General features: G+C 46.8%; 1 protein-coding gene across 3 annotated transcripts in view; it reads right to left on the bottom strand.

Moving 5' to 3' along the window:
• The window catches only part of ABCC5 (ATP binding cassette subfamily C member 5), a 76,660-nt gene that overhangs the window by 14,570 nt on the left and 44,089 nt on the right, over nucleotides 1–18,001 (bottom strand). For all 3 annotated transcript variants that reach the window (XM_037027631.1, XM_037027632.1, XM_037027633.1), the window contains 11 exons: nucleotides 17,886–17,958; nucleotides 15,875–16,078; nucleotides 14,872–15,015; nucleotides 9,916–10,018; nucleotides 7,395–7,579; nucleotides 6,849–6,995; nucleotides 6,447–6,576; nucleotides 4,993–5,146; nucleotides 4,773–4,901; nucleotides 2,168–2,354; nucleotides 509–598 (listed from right to left, as the gene is read on the bottom strand). In XM_037027631.1, coding sequence (XP_036883526.1) covers nucleotides 509–598; nucleotides 2,168–2,354; nucleotides 4,773–4,901; nucleotides 4,993–5,146; nucleotides 6,447–6,576; nucleotides 6,849–6,995; nucleotides 7,395–7,579; nucleotides 9,916–10,018; nucleotides 14,872–15,015; nucleotides 15,875–16,078; nucleotides 17,886–17,958 — 1,546 coding nt within the window. The remainder of the gene's footprint in view (nucleotides 1–508; nucleotides 599–2,167; nucleotides 2,355–4,772; nucleotides 4,902–4,992; nucleotides 5,147–6,446; nucleotides 6,577–6,848; nucleotides 6,996–7,394; nucleotides 7,580–9,915; nucleotides 10,019–14,871; nucleotides 15,016–15,874; nucleotides 16,079–17,885; nucleotides 17,959–18,001) is intronic.

Genomic DNA, 18,001 nt, shown 5'->3' with positions numbered 1-18,001 from the left:
CTGGTTTTTAAGCGAGGAGTGCAGTTCAGAATTAGCTGTGGAGCTGTTAAAACTTCAGAAGCCAAGGTCCCACCCAAGACTTGCTGTGCCCGGATGTCTCCAGAGAGAGGCCCACATACGTTTCTGCCTTGAGCACCAGAGCGAGCCCCAAGGCAGTGTCTGGTTAACGAGTGACCCGGGCTGACACGCACACAATACATGGCTTTACACAGTGTGAGAAAAACGCTACATGGGTCAGGTTAACTGAACTAACAAGGTTCGGGACATTTTGGAAGTTAGCTGAGGAACAAAAAGTTCTTAATCACACACTTCACAAATTATTTAGAAACTCTTATGCTAATCCTCTTCTCCATTCCCTGCAGGCTGGAGAGACTGCTGGTCCACTCCTGTGGGGTAAGAGAAGGCAAAGAGGCCATGCCTCCTCCTCGCACATCCACCCGAGGCAGCAAAAGGGTAAAACGGCTCCGTGAAGGGTGAGAGGGCAGTGCAAGGCCAGTCGCAGTCTGACCTGGATGTAGTGGTTGATCCTCTCCACGGAGGTGAAGCGAGCTTCTGTCTCAGTTGCCAGTCTGACGGTGAACTGGAACAGCCCCGTCAACTGATGATGGAAAACAAAAATCCAAGACGGAGGTCATTATCAACACACGCCAGGCCAACGCTACAAAACCTCTTCCACCTAGGGGACCACAGCTCAATCACAAGAACTGGGCACAAACAGCAGCTGGTTTTAGGAGCGGAGTCCTTCTGTAAACAGCAACGCCTATGGCCCCCAATCATCTGTAGTTCTCTGTGAGTGCAGGTGGCACTGCAGTACAGCTGGCACTAATTCCCCACCCCAAAGGCTTTCCATCCATCTTTACAGGTCCTCCAACAGGTTTCTGCAGCCTCCTACTTGTACCCACACCTGCCATAGGAGCCACGACAAATAGAGATACATGTCAACCTGTGAGCAACTAGTGGGACGCTTCCAGGAAAGTCAGCAAAGAGAGGTGGGCTGGGCAGAGAGCGCGTGCAGAGCCCACGTGCACTGCAGCCCGAGGACTCTGCTACCGCCCACCCGACAAGTCTGCGTGATGCGACAGACTGCTGGTTTGGAAATCTGGGAAGATATGTGTCTCTTCTCAGGTTTCCTTTGAGTACTTCTTTTTTTTTTTAATTTTTAATTTTATTCATTTATCTTTAGAGGGGAAGGGAAGGAGAGAGGAAGAGAAACATCAATGTATGGTTGCTTCTTGTGCATCCCCTGCTGGGAACTAGCTCCTGCAGGGAACTGGCCTGCAACCCAGGAATGTGCCCTGACTGGGAATCGAACCGTGATTGTCTGGTTCACAGGCCCACGCTCCTTTGAGTACTTCTTTGTTTATCTTTTCCATATGGAAAAATGACAAGCTTATACCAGAGGAGAGAGGACTGTATAATAAATGCCAATGTACCAAACATCCATCTTAAAAAACTGTCAACTCACAGATATATTGTTTCATTTATGTCACCCCACCCTTCTGTTTTATGTGGAAGCAAATCCCAGATATTCTGTCACTTCATTCATGAATATTCCAGCTTTTACCTTTCTAAAATATAATCACAATAGCATTATTCAATATGACAATAATATCTAAAAAATTAATAGTAATTCCTTAATATCTTCAAATACCTAGTCAGAGCTCAAGTGCCTGGTTGTTCTTTGAGCTAAAAACCTTAAGCTATCCCTGAGGGCCATCCCTGAGGGCCATCCCTGAGGACCATCCCTAAGGACACAGGTAACGTCATCAAGAAAAGCAGGATCCTGAACATAAATTGCATCTAAGAAGCATACTGAGGAGACAGTATATCTTAGAAGACAATAAAGAGGCCAGAGATGGCAGGATGGTGAAACAGAAATTTATAATTAAAAGACTACTTGCAAAATCACCTTTGTGAAGAAAACAGCACTTATTTCTTAAGCACAGGCAACAGACTTAAATCCCTCTATTCCTATCCACCACTCCACCTGCTCTCCCATCCTCCCGCCCAAGCCACACCCAGTGGTACCTGTCAAAGCTCTGCAAGAAGCTCTAGAAAACAGAGGTTAAATGGTAGCTCAGCGCAGAGGCCCCTGCCATGCCACTCCCCGGCCAATAAAGGAAGGACTCCAGGGAGCAAAGGTGATGCCCTGCTCCCAGAGACTGACCTGGACAGCGTAAGAGATGGCAAGCCCGGCATAGGCGGGGGAAATGTGTCCATGCATGAGGACAACCATCAGCCCCGTGGTGGTGATCAGGGCGATGCTGATCAGGTCGAGCCGCACAGCCAGCCACCGCATGGCGCAGGTGAACAGGAAGAAAGGACTTTGGTTGTTATCCAGTAGCTCCTGGTACCTGTGACAAAGGTGGAACAAAAAAGCAAATGAACTACAACCCTACCCCGGTCACAGTTGACGTGCAAGCTCTGGTGAATAACGGACGAGAGTGGGGGCGCTAATATTTAACTACTTCCTGTTTGTCACTAGAATGATGTGGAAACTTCAAGAATGTCGTGAATGCAGAGTATTCCATGCTCCACAGGCAGGAGGACGTGGGTTTGCTAGTTTTACCCTTTCAAAGAAGCATATTAAAGATGTTCAGGGGAAAAGGAAAAACTATCTACTTTAACAGCACAGGAAAAGCATGGATGAACAAGACCAAATAAAGAAGCTGTGCTCAAGGTCAGAAAAACATCTTCAGTCAGGGGTCATTTTCTCAAAGAAAGAGAGGTCACAAAGGCAAATGGCAGAAACAGCCCAAGGCCAGGAAAAGGCAGCTCTCAGACTGGACACGGTGAAGTGGACGCTGTTTTCTGACACAGCTTCGTTGGGCAGCACGGTACCCGTGTGCCAAGGCCACGGGATGCCGAGCCAGGAGCTAAACCAGAGCAAGAAGATGCAGACCGGCCCTGCCAGTGACGGGGGAGGCCCTGCCACCATCAGGGATCCGAGAGAGCGGGTCAGACCCCATCGGGTCCACACACAACTGGGGGCCCAGGGCAGGAAGCCTTTCCAGGCAAGTGTGCTTTGCTTTAACAAAAAAAATCACATTTCTTCTTTAGAGTAAGGTCTGTGCTTACTCTAAGAAAGAAATACCCAGCTGTATTTCTTTCCAGCATTTTTCAAAGCACTTAATGTACATGTATGTATGTGTACACACATACACAGTTATTTTAATCTCTTTCACTGAAAGGTAAGATTATTCTTCTGAGTTGTTTAACCTAATCTTTTTACTCTAGATTTTCTTTTAATAATTAATCACTTAATTTTTGGAACAGACAGTTTATGAACAGGGTGGACTACTTAAAAGGTATAAAAGTTTCACCATGAAAAGTCAGTTTTTCTCCTCCCCATTCTCCAGCTACCCAGTTCCTCCCCTAGTGGCAGCTATCAGATTGGCCAAAAAGTTGGTTCTGTTTTTTCCGTACGATGGCTCTAGTCACGCTTAGTTGTCTTTAACGTCATTTGAAACAATTTGTTGGGTTGTATTGTGACAGCTGTCATATCAGTGTGCATTTGTTAAAAAAACAACATCAAAATTGGTGAATTTTTGTGTAGCTATTTTAATACTGAAGATGGAAAAAACAACATTTTCAGCATATTATGCTTTATTATTTCAAGAAAGGTCAAAATGCAACTGAAATGCAAAAAAGCCTTGTGCAGTGTATGGAGAAGGTGCTGTGACTGACTGAACGTGTCAAAGGTGGTTTGTGAAGTTTCGTGCTGGAGATTTCTCGCTGGATGGTGCTCCCTGGTTGGATGGAGCAGCTGAAGACAACGATCAAATCGAGACATTAATTGAGAACAACCAACGTTCTACCACACAGGAGATAGCCGACATACTCAAAATATTCAAACCAACAAAGTTACTGGTAAAAATGAAAAATGTGTCTTTTATTTTATGGAAAAAACCATACAGACTTTTTGGCCAATATTAGTTTCTTGTGTATCCTTTCAGAGATATTCTAAAGATTATACATACAAACCCACACTTAAATATTTTATATACAAACCCTCCCTTTTAGTACACTTAAATATTATATATACACACATTGTACTTTGTTCTCTCACTCGGGTATCTTAGAAGTCATTCTACATCAACAGTTTTAGAGCTGCCTCCTGTTTTTTAAGGGCCACATAACATTTCACTCCATGAGTATACCATAGCTGCCGCTGCTGCTTCTTCTTAAAGGTTTTATTTCATTTTTCAAATAAAACCTTCTTAAAGGTTTTATTTCAAGAGAGGGGGGGAAGGGAGGGAGAAAGAGAGGGAGAGAAGCACTTATGGTTGCCTCCTGCACAACCCCAAACGGGGACCTGGACTGCAACCCAGGCCAAGAAACAAACAGGCAGGAGACCTTCCAGTTCACAAGACGACGCCCAAACGATTGAGCCACACCAGTCAGGGATACCACAGCTTCTTCATCCAGTCCTCTGCCGAAGGACTTTAGGTTAGTTCCAACCCCTTGTTAGCACAAATCTCCGCAATGACTATCCAGGTACCTAAATGGCTCATGGTAACTAAACAATATTTAACAACTAAATAAAATGTCAGTCTACTATCAACAACCATCTTTTGGTATTCTAAAAAAATCAAACCTCCATCAAGTATGGCCGGTGAGAACCAAAAGCCAATAGACTCCACATCTGTGTCTTTGGCTTCTCATCTGCTCAGAAGGGAGTTCCATGAAGCAAGTGACTTTTAATCAGAGATCAGTAAATCCCGAGTACTCTTAGTAATGAGCCTGGTAATCCCCTATCCTGACCAACTAACCTGTGCAGAAACTCGTGCCCTTTGTTGTAGGCGTGGATGGTGGCGAGGCCCTGCACACTGGAGGTGATGTGGGAGAGGAAAGGGGACTGTGTGATGTTGTCCAGACGCTTCAGCTCTCGAATCAGAACCCTGGAGAGAGAACGAGTTCCATGTCAGAGGGCAGAGAGCAACTCTGGCTCCATGCCCTCAGCCCTGGAGGACACGAATCCTCCCTCTTTACCTGGACACAATGTGCAGAACTGCAAAGAGGATGATGAGGGGGGCCACCGCCACCAGGAACCATGGGAAAACCCCTGCGATCATTCCAACACAGAAGAACACCAGGATGATGTTTTGGATGAACATCTCTGCCTGGAAGGGCAGCCGCACGTCAACTGGGGGTACAGTAGAGAAACAAGGGTCAGGCTGTGGGGACCCGCAGACAGGGAAAGCAGACCGGAAATGTAAAAACAGAAGACATTCCCCAAAATCCGATCTGATATTTACGTGTTGTCTTTTAAATAGTCTGATCAAAGAAAAATCTAGAAACTTGGTTGCCCCAATTTTTCCCGTCCCAAGAAAATTTAAGTATTCTTTCTCCCCTGTGCCCTCTCTTGGGTTCGCTGTGCTGCCCAATCCCTTTAAACATTTTCCTCTCTAAAAAGTAATATATGCATCATTTTTACTCTTACCAAAACCAACATCATGGAAAGTTGTAAACATACACAAATTATGTTTGCATAGAAATGCAAACATTTTGTTATCCACATTTTCTTCATCTCCTTTTTGGCTATCTCCTCTTCCTACCTTCTTTTGGAGAGAAAGGAATCAGGGTATTTTCATGCAAATGCCGGATGTACCGATACCACTGACTTTTTAATTTCAGCCTTTTCTCAATTTGTGTTTGTGTATGTGTGTGCTCAGCAGAAATGGAGTCATGTTACACATCAGTTCTGTGTACCAGTGATGGTTTTGATCCCCTGCTCCCTGTGGCCATGGCTTTGCACTGCTTACCAGCATCTGGAATGAACTCCAATGGGGGCAGCACAGTGCAGTAAAAATATTAGCTCTGGGGTCAGAAAGATCTGAGCTCAATGCCGGTTTTGTTATCTAATAGCTGTACGATCCTGAGCAGATTATGTACCCTTTCTAGACATCCAATTTCTCAAATGTTCAGTGGGTGAAGCAGTACCCACAGCATAGGGCTGCTGTGAAGACTAGGATGAGGCATGCAGGACATTCAGCACACAGTAAGCCCTCAATAAATGGTGGGTGGGGTTACTGACAGTCTGGGATCTGGGAAGTATCTAGGTTCTGGTGCTGGCCCAGCCCCTGTAGCACCAGAAGACCTACTAGAGGCTGTAGGTGTCCAGAAAGCAATGAGCTACACCCAACATAAATATATGTTTTGAAATCTCAGATGCCCCTGCTCCAAAGCCTTTATACTAACTCAATCCTCTGAATTTGTTGGCAGGGTAAATAAGATTGAATGAAAACTCAGATGAAAGGTGAAAAATCAGATGGGTCCTCCGCCTGAATTTAAGTGGCATCCCAGGGGAAATGCCCAGACAGCAGTGTTCCTAGAACGGACACCAGCAGCCAGTGCACTCTCGAAATCTCAGGTGGACAGATGTGCTTATCCAGGAATGCCATTGAGAAGGCTGGACGGCACAGCAAGCAAGTGGTGAGCAATACCTTCATCCATGTCTCTGGAAAACCTGTTGAGAATCCTCCCGGTGGGGGTAGTGTCAAAAAACTTCATAGGGCTTCGAAGGATTCTTCGGAAAAGCTCATCATGGAGCCGGGAGGAGGCTCGCAGGGTGCCCTACGGAACAGAGCGCAAAGCGATCACGGGCCTGAGGCCCAGGGACACAGGCAGACTTGGTTCCTCCTCCACAGGACACCCACTCCCCAAACTGGAGAAGGCCCGATGGCCGCAGAGGAAGGTGGTAGCTGTTAGAAAAAGGCCAAGGCTAATGGGATACAGGTCATTTCAGAGAAGGCCATTATGCTTCAAAGGAGCTCCCCTCTTGCGAATAAACCCGAAAGAGAGACCTCTCGCCAGGGTGCGGAGGAGCGGAGGCCGTCACTGCATACCTTGACAAAGACCACTCCTCGGACGGCTTTCAGGACCAGCATGACAGCCATGGAGAGGGCGTAGACACTGGCATAGTACCGCATGTGAGGGTTGTCCTTCATGCTGCTGCTCACAGCGGTCTTGTTCCCATGAGTAACTGTGGTGTTCTGTTTGAAGGCAAAGCTTGGTGAGCCAGGGCTCCTACAAACTGCCAAACACCCCACTAAGGGCCTTTCTCAGCTCCAGGGGAGGGTGCAGGGTAATCACTCTGGGACCTGGTGCAGCAAACATTGGGAGAGCTCTGCCCCCTGCCTTCTCTCCTTTTTTAATGGATTTAAGGGCAGGCAGCCCACAGGTGTGCTACTGATCAGCTCTACTGCTTCTTGAGTTGGTCAGGGAGCAAGTGTCCTGTGGGGTTACATTAGAGACTCATCTTTTTCATCCTGGGTGACCCTTGTTCATTGTGTCTTTTAATCGAAAACCAGTTTCCTTAAGCATGGCCAGGGAATATGAACAGATGGCCATATTCTTCAACATATAATTTTCCCACTAATGAATAAACTTACCCCACTTCCTTCCTTGATCCAGTAACTCAACCACCAGTTGCTGAAGGCAGTACTGCCCACATTCAACATGAAAAGGGATATAATGAACAGGAAGGCCAAGGGGCCCCCAGCAGCCTGGATGTAGACACCATACACTGACCATGGCACTGAACCCTGCCCCTTCTCTTCCACTTGCACCAGCTGCCCTAGGTAAGAAAGAAAGAAACACGAACTCAGAAGGAAAAAGCCACTTTCCCAAAATTAGGTCACCTACAAAAAAGCAAAATCAAAGAGAACTTCTAGTTTCACAGATGAGAATTATTTCCTCTTTATCAGTGCATTCACTCATCCATTCAACATTTACTAAGCATCCCCTATACACAGGCCCAGGATGAGGCCCTGGAGCAGGGAGGAGGAGTAAGATCAAGTCCCACCTGTGAGATCCACCTGAGGATCCTTCCACAGTCCATTACATTCAGCTTAATAAGCACATAATGCTACTAAAATGTGTTCGATGCAAGGCCAGAGCTATATGCAGGGCAGCAGGGAAATTCAGGAGGTGTATGTAACCTACCTGGGGAATGGCGGGGTGGTGGGCAGGGAGGTGTCGAGGAAGTCTACGTGTAGTATATACTGCCCCTCGAAGGTCAGTGAGAGTCAGCCAGGTGGGGAAACAGGAAGCAGAGGAGATAAGGTGAACACTGGTAGAGAGGTGGGGAGACAGCCATGCAGCAAGGATGGGCGACGGAGCCAGCACAGCTGGAACAGGATGTGTGCCCGCAGAGTGGCAAGGGATGGGGCTGATTAGGCAGGCTGCAGCCAGAGGGATTTGAACGTTATCCCTCAGAAAAGAACTTCTCATGAGACTGGGCTACAGGTGTGTGGAGAGCTGACCCTCCCCTCGCCCCTGCAACCCTATTATTGGACTAGATGGGTCTGGGGTGGCAAGTCCAGTCACCTGCAGCAGACAGCCACCTCCTCTGTGCATCCCAGTGTCCCACACAAATAATGTCATGTTCTCTGTGCGCCACATAAGAGATTAGAAAACACTGCTTTGAAAATGGGAGGAGGCCACCGAAAGACTTCCTGCAGGAAGGTGAGCTGGTTGGTCCCGTTTTCCGCTCTATCTCCCAACTGTCAGCATGACGCACAGACAGCTGGCACACTGGGCAGGGATGACAAAGGCCACACCAGAGTCGTGGCCATGGAGTGGAGTCTCAGGAGGCACACTCACAGGAGAGGAAAGATTCAGGGATGGCTCCCAGGAACTCCCAGGTGTGGCCAGGTGACTGATGCTAAGGTGAGACCACAGAGAAAGGGCCTGGCAGGAAACCCCTTCCTCCTCGTCACACACCTTTAACTGCCTTGGAACAAGCCACACAGGCCAGGAGCACTTTAACAGTGGCAAGTGTCCAGGCTCGGTGGCTGTGTAGATAAGAACAAATATTCCCTAAGGATGTTCTGGTTTTTATACTGACTCTGGCAGGAACTGACAGGTGCCTCCACTTTGTGTTGTCTGCTCAGTGTGTATGTGAATAAGCTACTTTAAGTCACACCTGAGTTCAAAATTGAACTCTGGTTTATTGAAAGAAAGAAAAGAGGCAGGGAATGGTAAACTAGGAGGCTCATCTCCTAACACCAAACACCTGTTGCAGTTTTGCAACCAAAGGAGTAAAAACAGCGGTAAACCCAGGATTCAAAACCTCAAATACTTCAAACCTCAGACTCCAGGCCTCAGGTGAGGAGGTGACACACAGAAAGAGAACTTCAAAACAGGCCTGCGGGGGCCAGGGCTGGGGGTGGGCAGGGGACTAAGTGGAAAAGGGAAAAAATACAATAAATAAGTAAATAAAGTTAAAAAAAACCCTAAAAACAAAACAAAACAGGACTGCATTCATTGGAGGGGAGAGAAGGTGGCAAACTGACTTGCAGCTTAAAATTCACCACAATGAAAATATCGGTTGTAAATCACCTTTCTTTCTCTCGAGACTTGTTCCAGTTGATAAGAGAAAGCACTGAAAGACCAGGATTCTGCACAGGGGGCAGCAGGTGGGAAAAGCCCTAGGGGTCACTCTTTCCCAGGGCTCTGGGGCAATCTTGAGAAGTGTGCCATTCTAGCAGGGGACTACTGAGAACACAGGCACCCTTGGGGCTGGAACACCTTTGCGGTGGTTGGCACTGACTTTGAAAGAGCAGAGGTGAATCACAGGAAGGAAGGGTATACTTCTGCCCACCATTCAGTTTTCCCACATGCAGGTGACTGAGCTACCATTACCTATACCTGCCCTGCACTGCCCTGCCCTGCCCTGCCCTGCCCTGCATGGGAGGAGATAGGATCAAAAGGCTTTCTGATCCCCTTGGTCTGTTTAAGGAAACAGATGGTGCCTCTGGGTCTTCTGCTATTATGTAAGAATTCTGTTATTGCAGGAATATAAGGCCAGATACTCTGCAGCACACAATGCTATCAAACATCATGAATCACACACATGTAACTGCCCACATGCTTTAATGACAAATCTAAAATCTCAGAAAAGGTCATTACCTTCCTCTGGCTTCACTGCTTTCTCCTTCTTTACTGATCCGGTTTTAGGACCCTTGTCTTGTGATTTCTTCTGTGAGCCACTGGTTTCCTTTTTGGAATTAACCTAGTATTTTTTTAAAAGGGTCTCCAGTTATGACACAGCCATTCAGACAAATGTTCACAGACATATAGAGGATCTTCTATCAAGGGGCTGCTGTTACTGAAGAGAGACACGTCCAACTTCTTAATAGGGCCACCTACACTTCTTTCTGGGAATGACCCTCCCCCTGTCCCAAGGCAGTCACAGGTACCCCCACCCCAGTCAAACCTTACACCCTCCCTGAGGCAACTCCGAACTGTCTAGGCAATTTGTTAGAAGTAGTCTATCAACAGCACAGTTGCTGTAAATGGGACCTGGTGCAAGAGAGCACAGCACCTCGATCTTCCCTAGGAAACAGTGGGGGGGGGGGGGGGATGACGTCTCACTCATGGTTATAACCCACACAGGGCCTAATACCCAGAACTTCCCCTAACAGGGCACAGAGGAACTTAGTGAGCATTCACCAAATGGAACCTGAGAGATTGGGAACTATTTAATGTTCTCCTAGGTTCCGCTTATATCTTTATACAGAAAATTCTCTTAACAGAGTTCACTACATTGCATTCTATGCCATAGTCACCCTCATTACCGCAGGTTGCTCTCCAACTAGACTTTTGAAATAGACAGTGAAAAAACTCACAAGACGTATAAAATTTAGAGCCACGCCTGGAACATAAGTCAGGACTCTAAATTCTATAATTACTGCCATACATGAATAAATGCTCTGTCTAAAAAGAAAATTACTATTTGCTGACCACTTACTAGAGTAAGGACATGACATGTTTCATTTAATTGATGCAACAAATCAATTAAATGGCAGGTCCCATCCCCCTTTTCAGATGAGGAAACGGAAGCTCAAGAGAGCTAAGCGACACGCTAAAAGCATGCTCCTCCACCACAGCCATCAGCTCGCGAAGTGTACCGTCCTGTGGACATTTCATGTTTTCGCTTCTCTTCCTCTCATTTCCCCTCCACGTCCACAGTGAGGAAAACTAACCGGGAGGGTACTCTGAGGGTCACAGGGAGCAACCATAAACCCAAATCTGCATCAGGGTGTCTGTGGAAGTCACTGATGCCACCTGGAATATCTGAGTTACTCCAAAAGGCCAAGAACAAATCGGTCCTGAATAGTCAGTTGTACTGTACCTGAAATCAGACAGGATGACACCCACACACTCCCAGAAAAGATCCGAATAACTTCCTGCTTTTATACCTCTCAGACATCAAAATGACCTGATAGCCTTGAAAAAGCTTCTGGCCCAGCCTGAGTGTACCCCTAGGACCCAAGATGACCACACAATAGGAGTTCGTATGAGAGCAGGTTGGCAAGAACGAAGAACAAGCTCCTTGGCTGACTCTAAGTAAGTACACCCACATGTTTGCCTAACTCAGAGCCAAGAATAAAGCCATGGAAAACTGCCATCTTTCTGTGTGGCCACAGGGTTGTAAGGCAGAGTGGCAGAGAGAGCACTTTAGAGTCAAAGTGCCCTTGTTAGTGTTAAAAAGAAACGACCAGACTTCTGGCTAGGATGGAGGCATAGGTGGAAACATTGTGTCTCCTCGCACAACCAAAATTAAGGACAACAAAGACTTAGAAACAAAAACACAACTAGAACAGACAGAAAATTGAACTGTACAGAAGTCTGACAGCCATTCAACCAGACCAGTAAGAGGGGAGGATTTGGCAGCTGTCAGAGAGGGATCCTGGCAGGAAAAGGCAGTGGCAGCCAGACCTGGGAGTGCAGGCGGCGCAGGGCTGACCACAGTCACACATTAGCATGTAGATAAACTAGGCAAAAACAGGCAGTGAAACAGACCATGCAACCCAGGGCCCCAGGAACAGGAAATAAAGCCTAAAAGCACCGACTAAAAAGGTGCTGGCTTGTGGGAAGCAGCAGAAGGGACTGAAATCCGAGAGAGAGCAGAGCCAGAGCCATTGCTCCCTCTCTGACCCCGCCCCCACATACAGCTTCACAACCCAGCCACTGGGTTGCCCCACCCTGGTGAACACCTAAGGCTTCGCCACTCATATGTAACAGGAGCAACCTGAACAACAATGGCTCAATCAGAAGAACAAATCAAAGTCTCAGAGCCAATACTTTTAAGTGACCAAGAGATAGCCAACCTATCAGAGACACAGTTCAAAACACTGGTGATCAGGATGCTCACAGAATTGGTTGATTTTGGTAGCAAATTAATGAACAAATGAAGGCTACACTAAGTGAAATGAAGGAAAATGCACAGGAATCCAATAGTGATGGAAAGGAAACTGGGACTCAAATCAAGGGAGTGGACCAGAAGAAAGAAAGAAACAACCAAACAGAAAAGAATTCAAAAAAATGAGGAGAGGCTTAGGAACCTCCAGAACATCTTTAAACATTCCAACATCCAAATTACAGGGGTACCAGAAGGGGAAGGGGAAGAGCAACAAGTAGAACACTTATTTGAACAAATAATAAAGGAGAACTTCCCCAATCCGGCAAAGGAAATAGACTTCCAGGAAGTCCAGAAGCTCAGAGAGTCCCAAAGAAGTTGGAGCCAAAGAAACATACACCAAGGCACATCATAATTACATTAGCCAAGATTAAAATGAAGGAGAGAATCCTAGAAGCAGCAACAGATAACGGGACAGTCACCTACAAAGGAGTTCCCATCAGACTGTCAGCGGATTTCTCAAAAGAGACCTTACAGGCAAGAAGGGGCTGGAAAGAAGTATTCCAAGTCATGAAATCCAAAGACCTACAGCCATGATTGCTTTATCCAGCAAAGCTTTCATTTAGAATGGAAGGACAGATAAAGTGCTTCTCAGATAAGGTCAAATTCAAAGAGTTCATCATCACCCAGCCCTTATTATATGAAATGCTAAAGGGACTTATCTAAGAAGAAGAAGATAAAAAATGTGAACAGTGAAAGGACAGCAAACTCACAGTTATTAACAACCACACCTGAAATGAAAGCAAACCAAGATGACAGCTAGATCAGGAGTGGAACCATAGAAATGAAGAACACATGGAGGGTTAGCAACAGGGGAGTGGGAGGAGGAGAAGGGGGGAGAGGTACAGAAAATAGCATAGACGGTAGGTAGAAAATAGACAGCGGGGAGGGCAGGAATACTATGGGAAATACAGAATCTAAAGAACTTGTGACACATGGACATGAACGAAAGGAGGGCAATGGCAGGGCAAGGGTATGCAGGGTGGAGGGGAGTGAAGGGGGGAATGGGACAACTGTAATGGCATAATCAATAAAAATATTAAAAAAGAAAAAGAATATAAAAATATGAACAGTGAATGGACAGCAAACTCAAGAGTTATTAACAACCACACCTAAAACAAAAGCAAACTAAGTGGCCACCTAAAACAGGAGTGTAGCCACAGAAATGGAGATCACATGGAAGGTTAGCAACAGGGGAGTGGGAGGAGGAGAAGGGGGGAGAAGGTACAGAGAATAAGTAGCATAGACAGTGGGGAGAAAATAGGGAGAGGGCAAGAGCAGTGTGGGAAATGTAGAAGCTAAAGAACTTATGACACATGGACATGAACTAAAGTGGGGGAAGGTCAGTGGGAGGGGGTGTGCAGGGTAGAGGGGAATGAAGGGGGGAAAATAGGACAACTGTAACGGCATAATCAATAAAATGTATTTTTTTAAAAAAGAAACGGCCAAAATGGAGTTACTTTTGCTAAGCCACACCAGGACTTGGTCCCTATCCTAAGTGCAGTCTCATCCTCTCCTAGGAGTGGGTCTGGAATTTCCTAATCCACATTAGTAAGGCAAAGTGCCTGATAAGACCCTCTGCCTTCCCCTAAGGGAAAACGAACTTTGCCCAAAATAATCCACTCTTTTAAATCTCCTTGTCCCACCCTCTTTCTGCCTAAGGAAACCTTTTATTTTGTACCACTCCTGGGAGCATCCTTCTAAATTGCTAGTTAGGTTGCTGCTCAATTCACTAATCACTCAATAAAGCCAATTAAATCTTCAAATTTACTGGGTTGAAGTTTACATTTAACAATAGCAAGCTGCTTAACTCTTCTGAGCTTCCATTTCCTCAGCTGTAAAAGTGAGGAATGATGGACCCTATGTTGCTACAGAGCTCTGTTTAAATGACTAACTAGGACAACATCTGTGATGCCTCTACTCCAGTAACCAGGACACAACCGTTGGTAGTGAGTGCCAAGTCAGCAGCCAGGACACCATGGGTCATTTTCAAATGCATACAATGTTTAATTTCTCTTTCCTGGCTCTTTAGTCACTTGTTTATTTAAAAAGGAGCTTCATACGCTTCAATCAGCATTGATGGAGTTTTTGAAACGAAACTATGATTGAACAACAAACACACTGTGGACCCTATAAAAAATCTCACTGAAAGGAACCTCGCAGGGTGACCTAAACATTAATTCCTAATTCCTAACTGGGCAGGTCAACTTGGGTAGTAATGCCCCTGGCCCATACCTTCTTTGGTAAAAGGTTTAAGCCAGCCCTGTCCACTGTCCTTGAGCATCCAGGTTAACAAAGCTTTGAAATGCCAGAGTAATCCTGTTTCCCAGACCCCTGTACAGCTCAACTGCCCTTGAGAAAACGTATCATCTAGTTAACTACTATGTACCGGGCAACACACAGAGCCCACAATGTTCCTCTCCGTCACTGCCTTATTAACAAGTTCTCGGTGACAGAAGTCCTTGGCCCGCCAGCCCCACAGCCCTGCTCTCCTAGAGTAGAACTAGCACATCAACTAAAGCACAGCAGTCTGGTCGTCAGAGAATAGGGCCCTGCCTGTAAGACACAGGCACTGAACTTAGCCTCGACCCAGCCATCATAGTAAGGTCACACCTCCCTGGCGAGAAAGGTGGAGATGCAAATAAACACCATGTGATTCTTACCTCGACTGGGGGTGTCTCTCCCAGCAACAGGTTATTAAAAATGGTAGCATAGTCACCATTTAGATTCATTAGTTCCTCATGGGTGCCCCTTTCTGTAATGCAGCCCTCTTTCATGAAGATCACTTTGTCACAGTCAGCCAGGTACTAGAGGTAAGGGCAGGGGAAACACAGTGTCGCTGATATTTGTGCAAATAGTACGATCACTCAGACCTCAGTCTGGTGGTTCTCAGTTGGAAGCGATCGAGCACCCCCCAGCAGACATCTGGCACTATCTGGAGACACTGCTGGCTGTCACAACCTGGGGAGGGGGAGGTGCCACTGCCACCTAGTGGGATAGAAGCCACGGATGCCCAGGACAGCCCCTCACATCAAAGAGCTATCTGACCCAAAATGTCAACAGTACCAAGGCTGTGAACCCACTTTAGTTTATTATGCCTTGTGACGTAGTTTGTGCAGTTCCTCCAGTTTTTTATATAAATCTACTGGTGGAGCCACAGGAGCCTTGCATTAAACTTCACCCCCTTTTACTACACTCAGAAGTACATGTGTTTACTGACTTTCTGCGGCAGAACAGGGGTTAAACCCTGAAAGCTGACAACACAGGCAAAGCAGGTGGGCAACACTCTTGAACTGCTCTCCACAGCAGCTGCTTGTCATGGAATGACAGGCGGAGAAGACCTTGTTTTCCCTAAACCATTCCCATTTAAATTAATACACTATTTTCCAAACAATCTCAGACCCAAATTCTATTTTTAGCCTACCCCTTCTACTTACTGACTTCTATGTAGAAGCTAACACACTCCAAGAATCTCTGCCACCTGGTGCACTGGTACAACAAAGCTTTATTGTTACAATGGGCCAGTCAGCTATTTGCTGAGTTCATAAATACTCATCAGGAACTTCTAGGAGACCACAAAGGTACCAAGAAGGACCAAGCCCTACTTGCTGGCTCTGATTTCTCAAGGCACTGTGGGCAGCCTGGGGAAGGAAGAAAGCGCCATACCTGTAATTGGTGGGTAACGAAGAGAACCGTCTTGGACTTGAGGTGCTTCTGGATAGCACTGTTGAAGATGTGGTTGCCCACATGGGCATCTAAGGCACTGAGGGGGTCGTCCAGGATGTAGATGTCCCGGTCACTGTACAAGGCCCGGGCAAGGCTGATCCTTTGGCGCTGCCCACCACTCAGGTTGGCTCCTCGCTCGCCAATCTACAGGAGCCCAGAAAGCACAGTGAGGCCGCCAGCTCAAGTTCAGAACTGGGCTTAGTGATCATCCCAGTCACTGCTCCTCTCCTCCCCCTGAAACGGCTCCTTCTACTGAACTCCCCACCTGGGTAAGCAGCCGCTATGATCCACCAGGGCCCACACTGGACCTGGAAGAATCAGCCCAGATGCCTCCTTCTTTCCCACAACCACCTGGTTACTAATTGGTCCTACATCTGGCCTTGCCACTCCCCGTGGACACCACTTTCCTGTTCATTTTCTGTGGGCAGAATGAGCTTTCCAAAACACAAAGCTGACCATGTCCCGCCCCCACTTAAAACTCTGCAAGGGTCCGGAAGGACAGACTCTAAACAACCAAATATGGTGCACGAAGCAGCTCCCAGTTTCCTTGACAATCCCCTGGCACACCCTGGGATCCAAGCCGTTTTAAATACTATACATATTACGAACACACATGACTGCTTCATGCCTTTTTCTGTACTGTATCTGTTCACTTCTGGCATCCTCTCCTCTGCCAAACATGTCTGCCTCTCATTCACTCATACTCAAAAGAGAGGGGATTCTTTCATCAGCTTATGTTGTGCCTCGCGTGTATATCTTCTCAACTATAAGCTTTCTGAGGGTGCAGGTGATTGTCCTATTCGTTTACAGTCCCAATGCCCAGGAAAGCCTGCATGTGTTGCTGGCACACAGCAAGCACCTGATAAATGTTCCCTGATGAATGGACAGATGAATACATCAATTACCAACTGGTGACTGGCCTTGTAATATTTAAAAATCTCATCCTTAAAAAAACATTCAACCAATTCAAAGGTTTGCAAACTTGAGCAAGGATCAGAATTACCAGCAGGGCTTGTCCAAACAGGTGTTGGGCCCCACTGCCAGAGTTTCAGGAGGTTTGGGGTGGGGCCTAGTAATTTGCATTTCTAACAAGTTCTCAGTGTCACTGATACTGCTGATCTGGAGAGCCTGTAAACTAATCAACACATTCACCAAATGTGGTTTGAGGAATTTTACTGAAATCAGCAGAATAAAAGTGCCAGCCCCAGAGACTTCTGGGGCTGGTCAGGGAGATATCTCAGGACTCGGAACACCAGTTCCAATGATGCCCCTCTGGGAACTGTGCCCAGGCAGGGAGTCACAGATGGGTTTGTGTGGCAACCTCTTTCTACTTCTCCTTTTCCAAAAAAATTTTTATTTATTTATTTTTAAAGAGAGGAAAGGGAGGGAAAAACATCAACGAGAGAGAGAAACAGCAATAGGGTGCCTCTTGCACGTGCCCTGACCAGGGGCCGAACCTGCAACCCAGAGTGTGTCCTGACCGGGAATCGAATGGACGCAACCTTTCCTTTTGAGGGATGACGCCCAACCCACTGAGCCACCTCAGCCAGGGCGGCAGCGGCCTTCTTCTTTCTAAAGGAAGAGGGCTCTCCAAGACTACATCCGGGTAAGCAGGTTGGCAGAATGCAGTTCAGGGAAGAAGCTCAATGTGCACATGCTTGACCCACGGTGTAGGAACCAGGAACTCTGAACCAGCAACGGGCTTTTGTTAAAAATCCACCTGACATATGAAATACCGACAAGCTTAAAACCTGGGATGTTGCTATCCCTGTCCTACGGCACAAACACTTGCCTAATATAAAGTCCCCGTGAAAGTGAATCTCACTGTATAGGCTCTTTTCCCACGTATCTGAGATGCACCCCTAGGAGGCGGCTCTGGCACAGCCCTGCCACCCACTTCCAGGATCCTCTCTGCTAAGCACACACCCCGTCTGGACCACAAAGCTTGTACCTCCGTCAGGTCACTGTTGGGAAGGATGGCCAGGTCAGGCCTCAGGCAGCAGCTGTTCAGCACAGAGTTGTACCTGCAGGACATAAAGAGACCCAGCATCAGGGACGTGGCTGGAG

This window comes from Sturnira hondurensis, unplaced genomic scaffold (genome assembly GCF_014824575.4).
Source record: "Sturnira hondurensis isolate 20B ecotype Veracruz unplaced genomic scaffold, ASM1482457v3 Scaffold0019216, whole genome shotgun sequence".
Lineage (NCBI taxonomy): Eukaryota > Metazoa > Chordata > Mammalia > Chiroptera > Phyllostomidae > Sturnira > Sturnira hondurensis.
The sequence above is the reverse complement of the archived record's forward strand: the minus strand, read 5'-3'. Positions and strand labels throughout refer to the sequence as shown.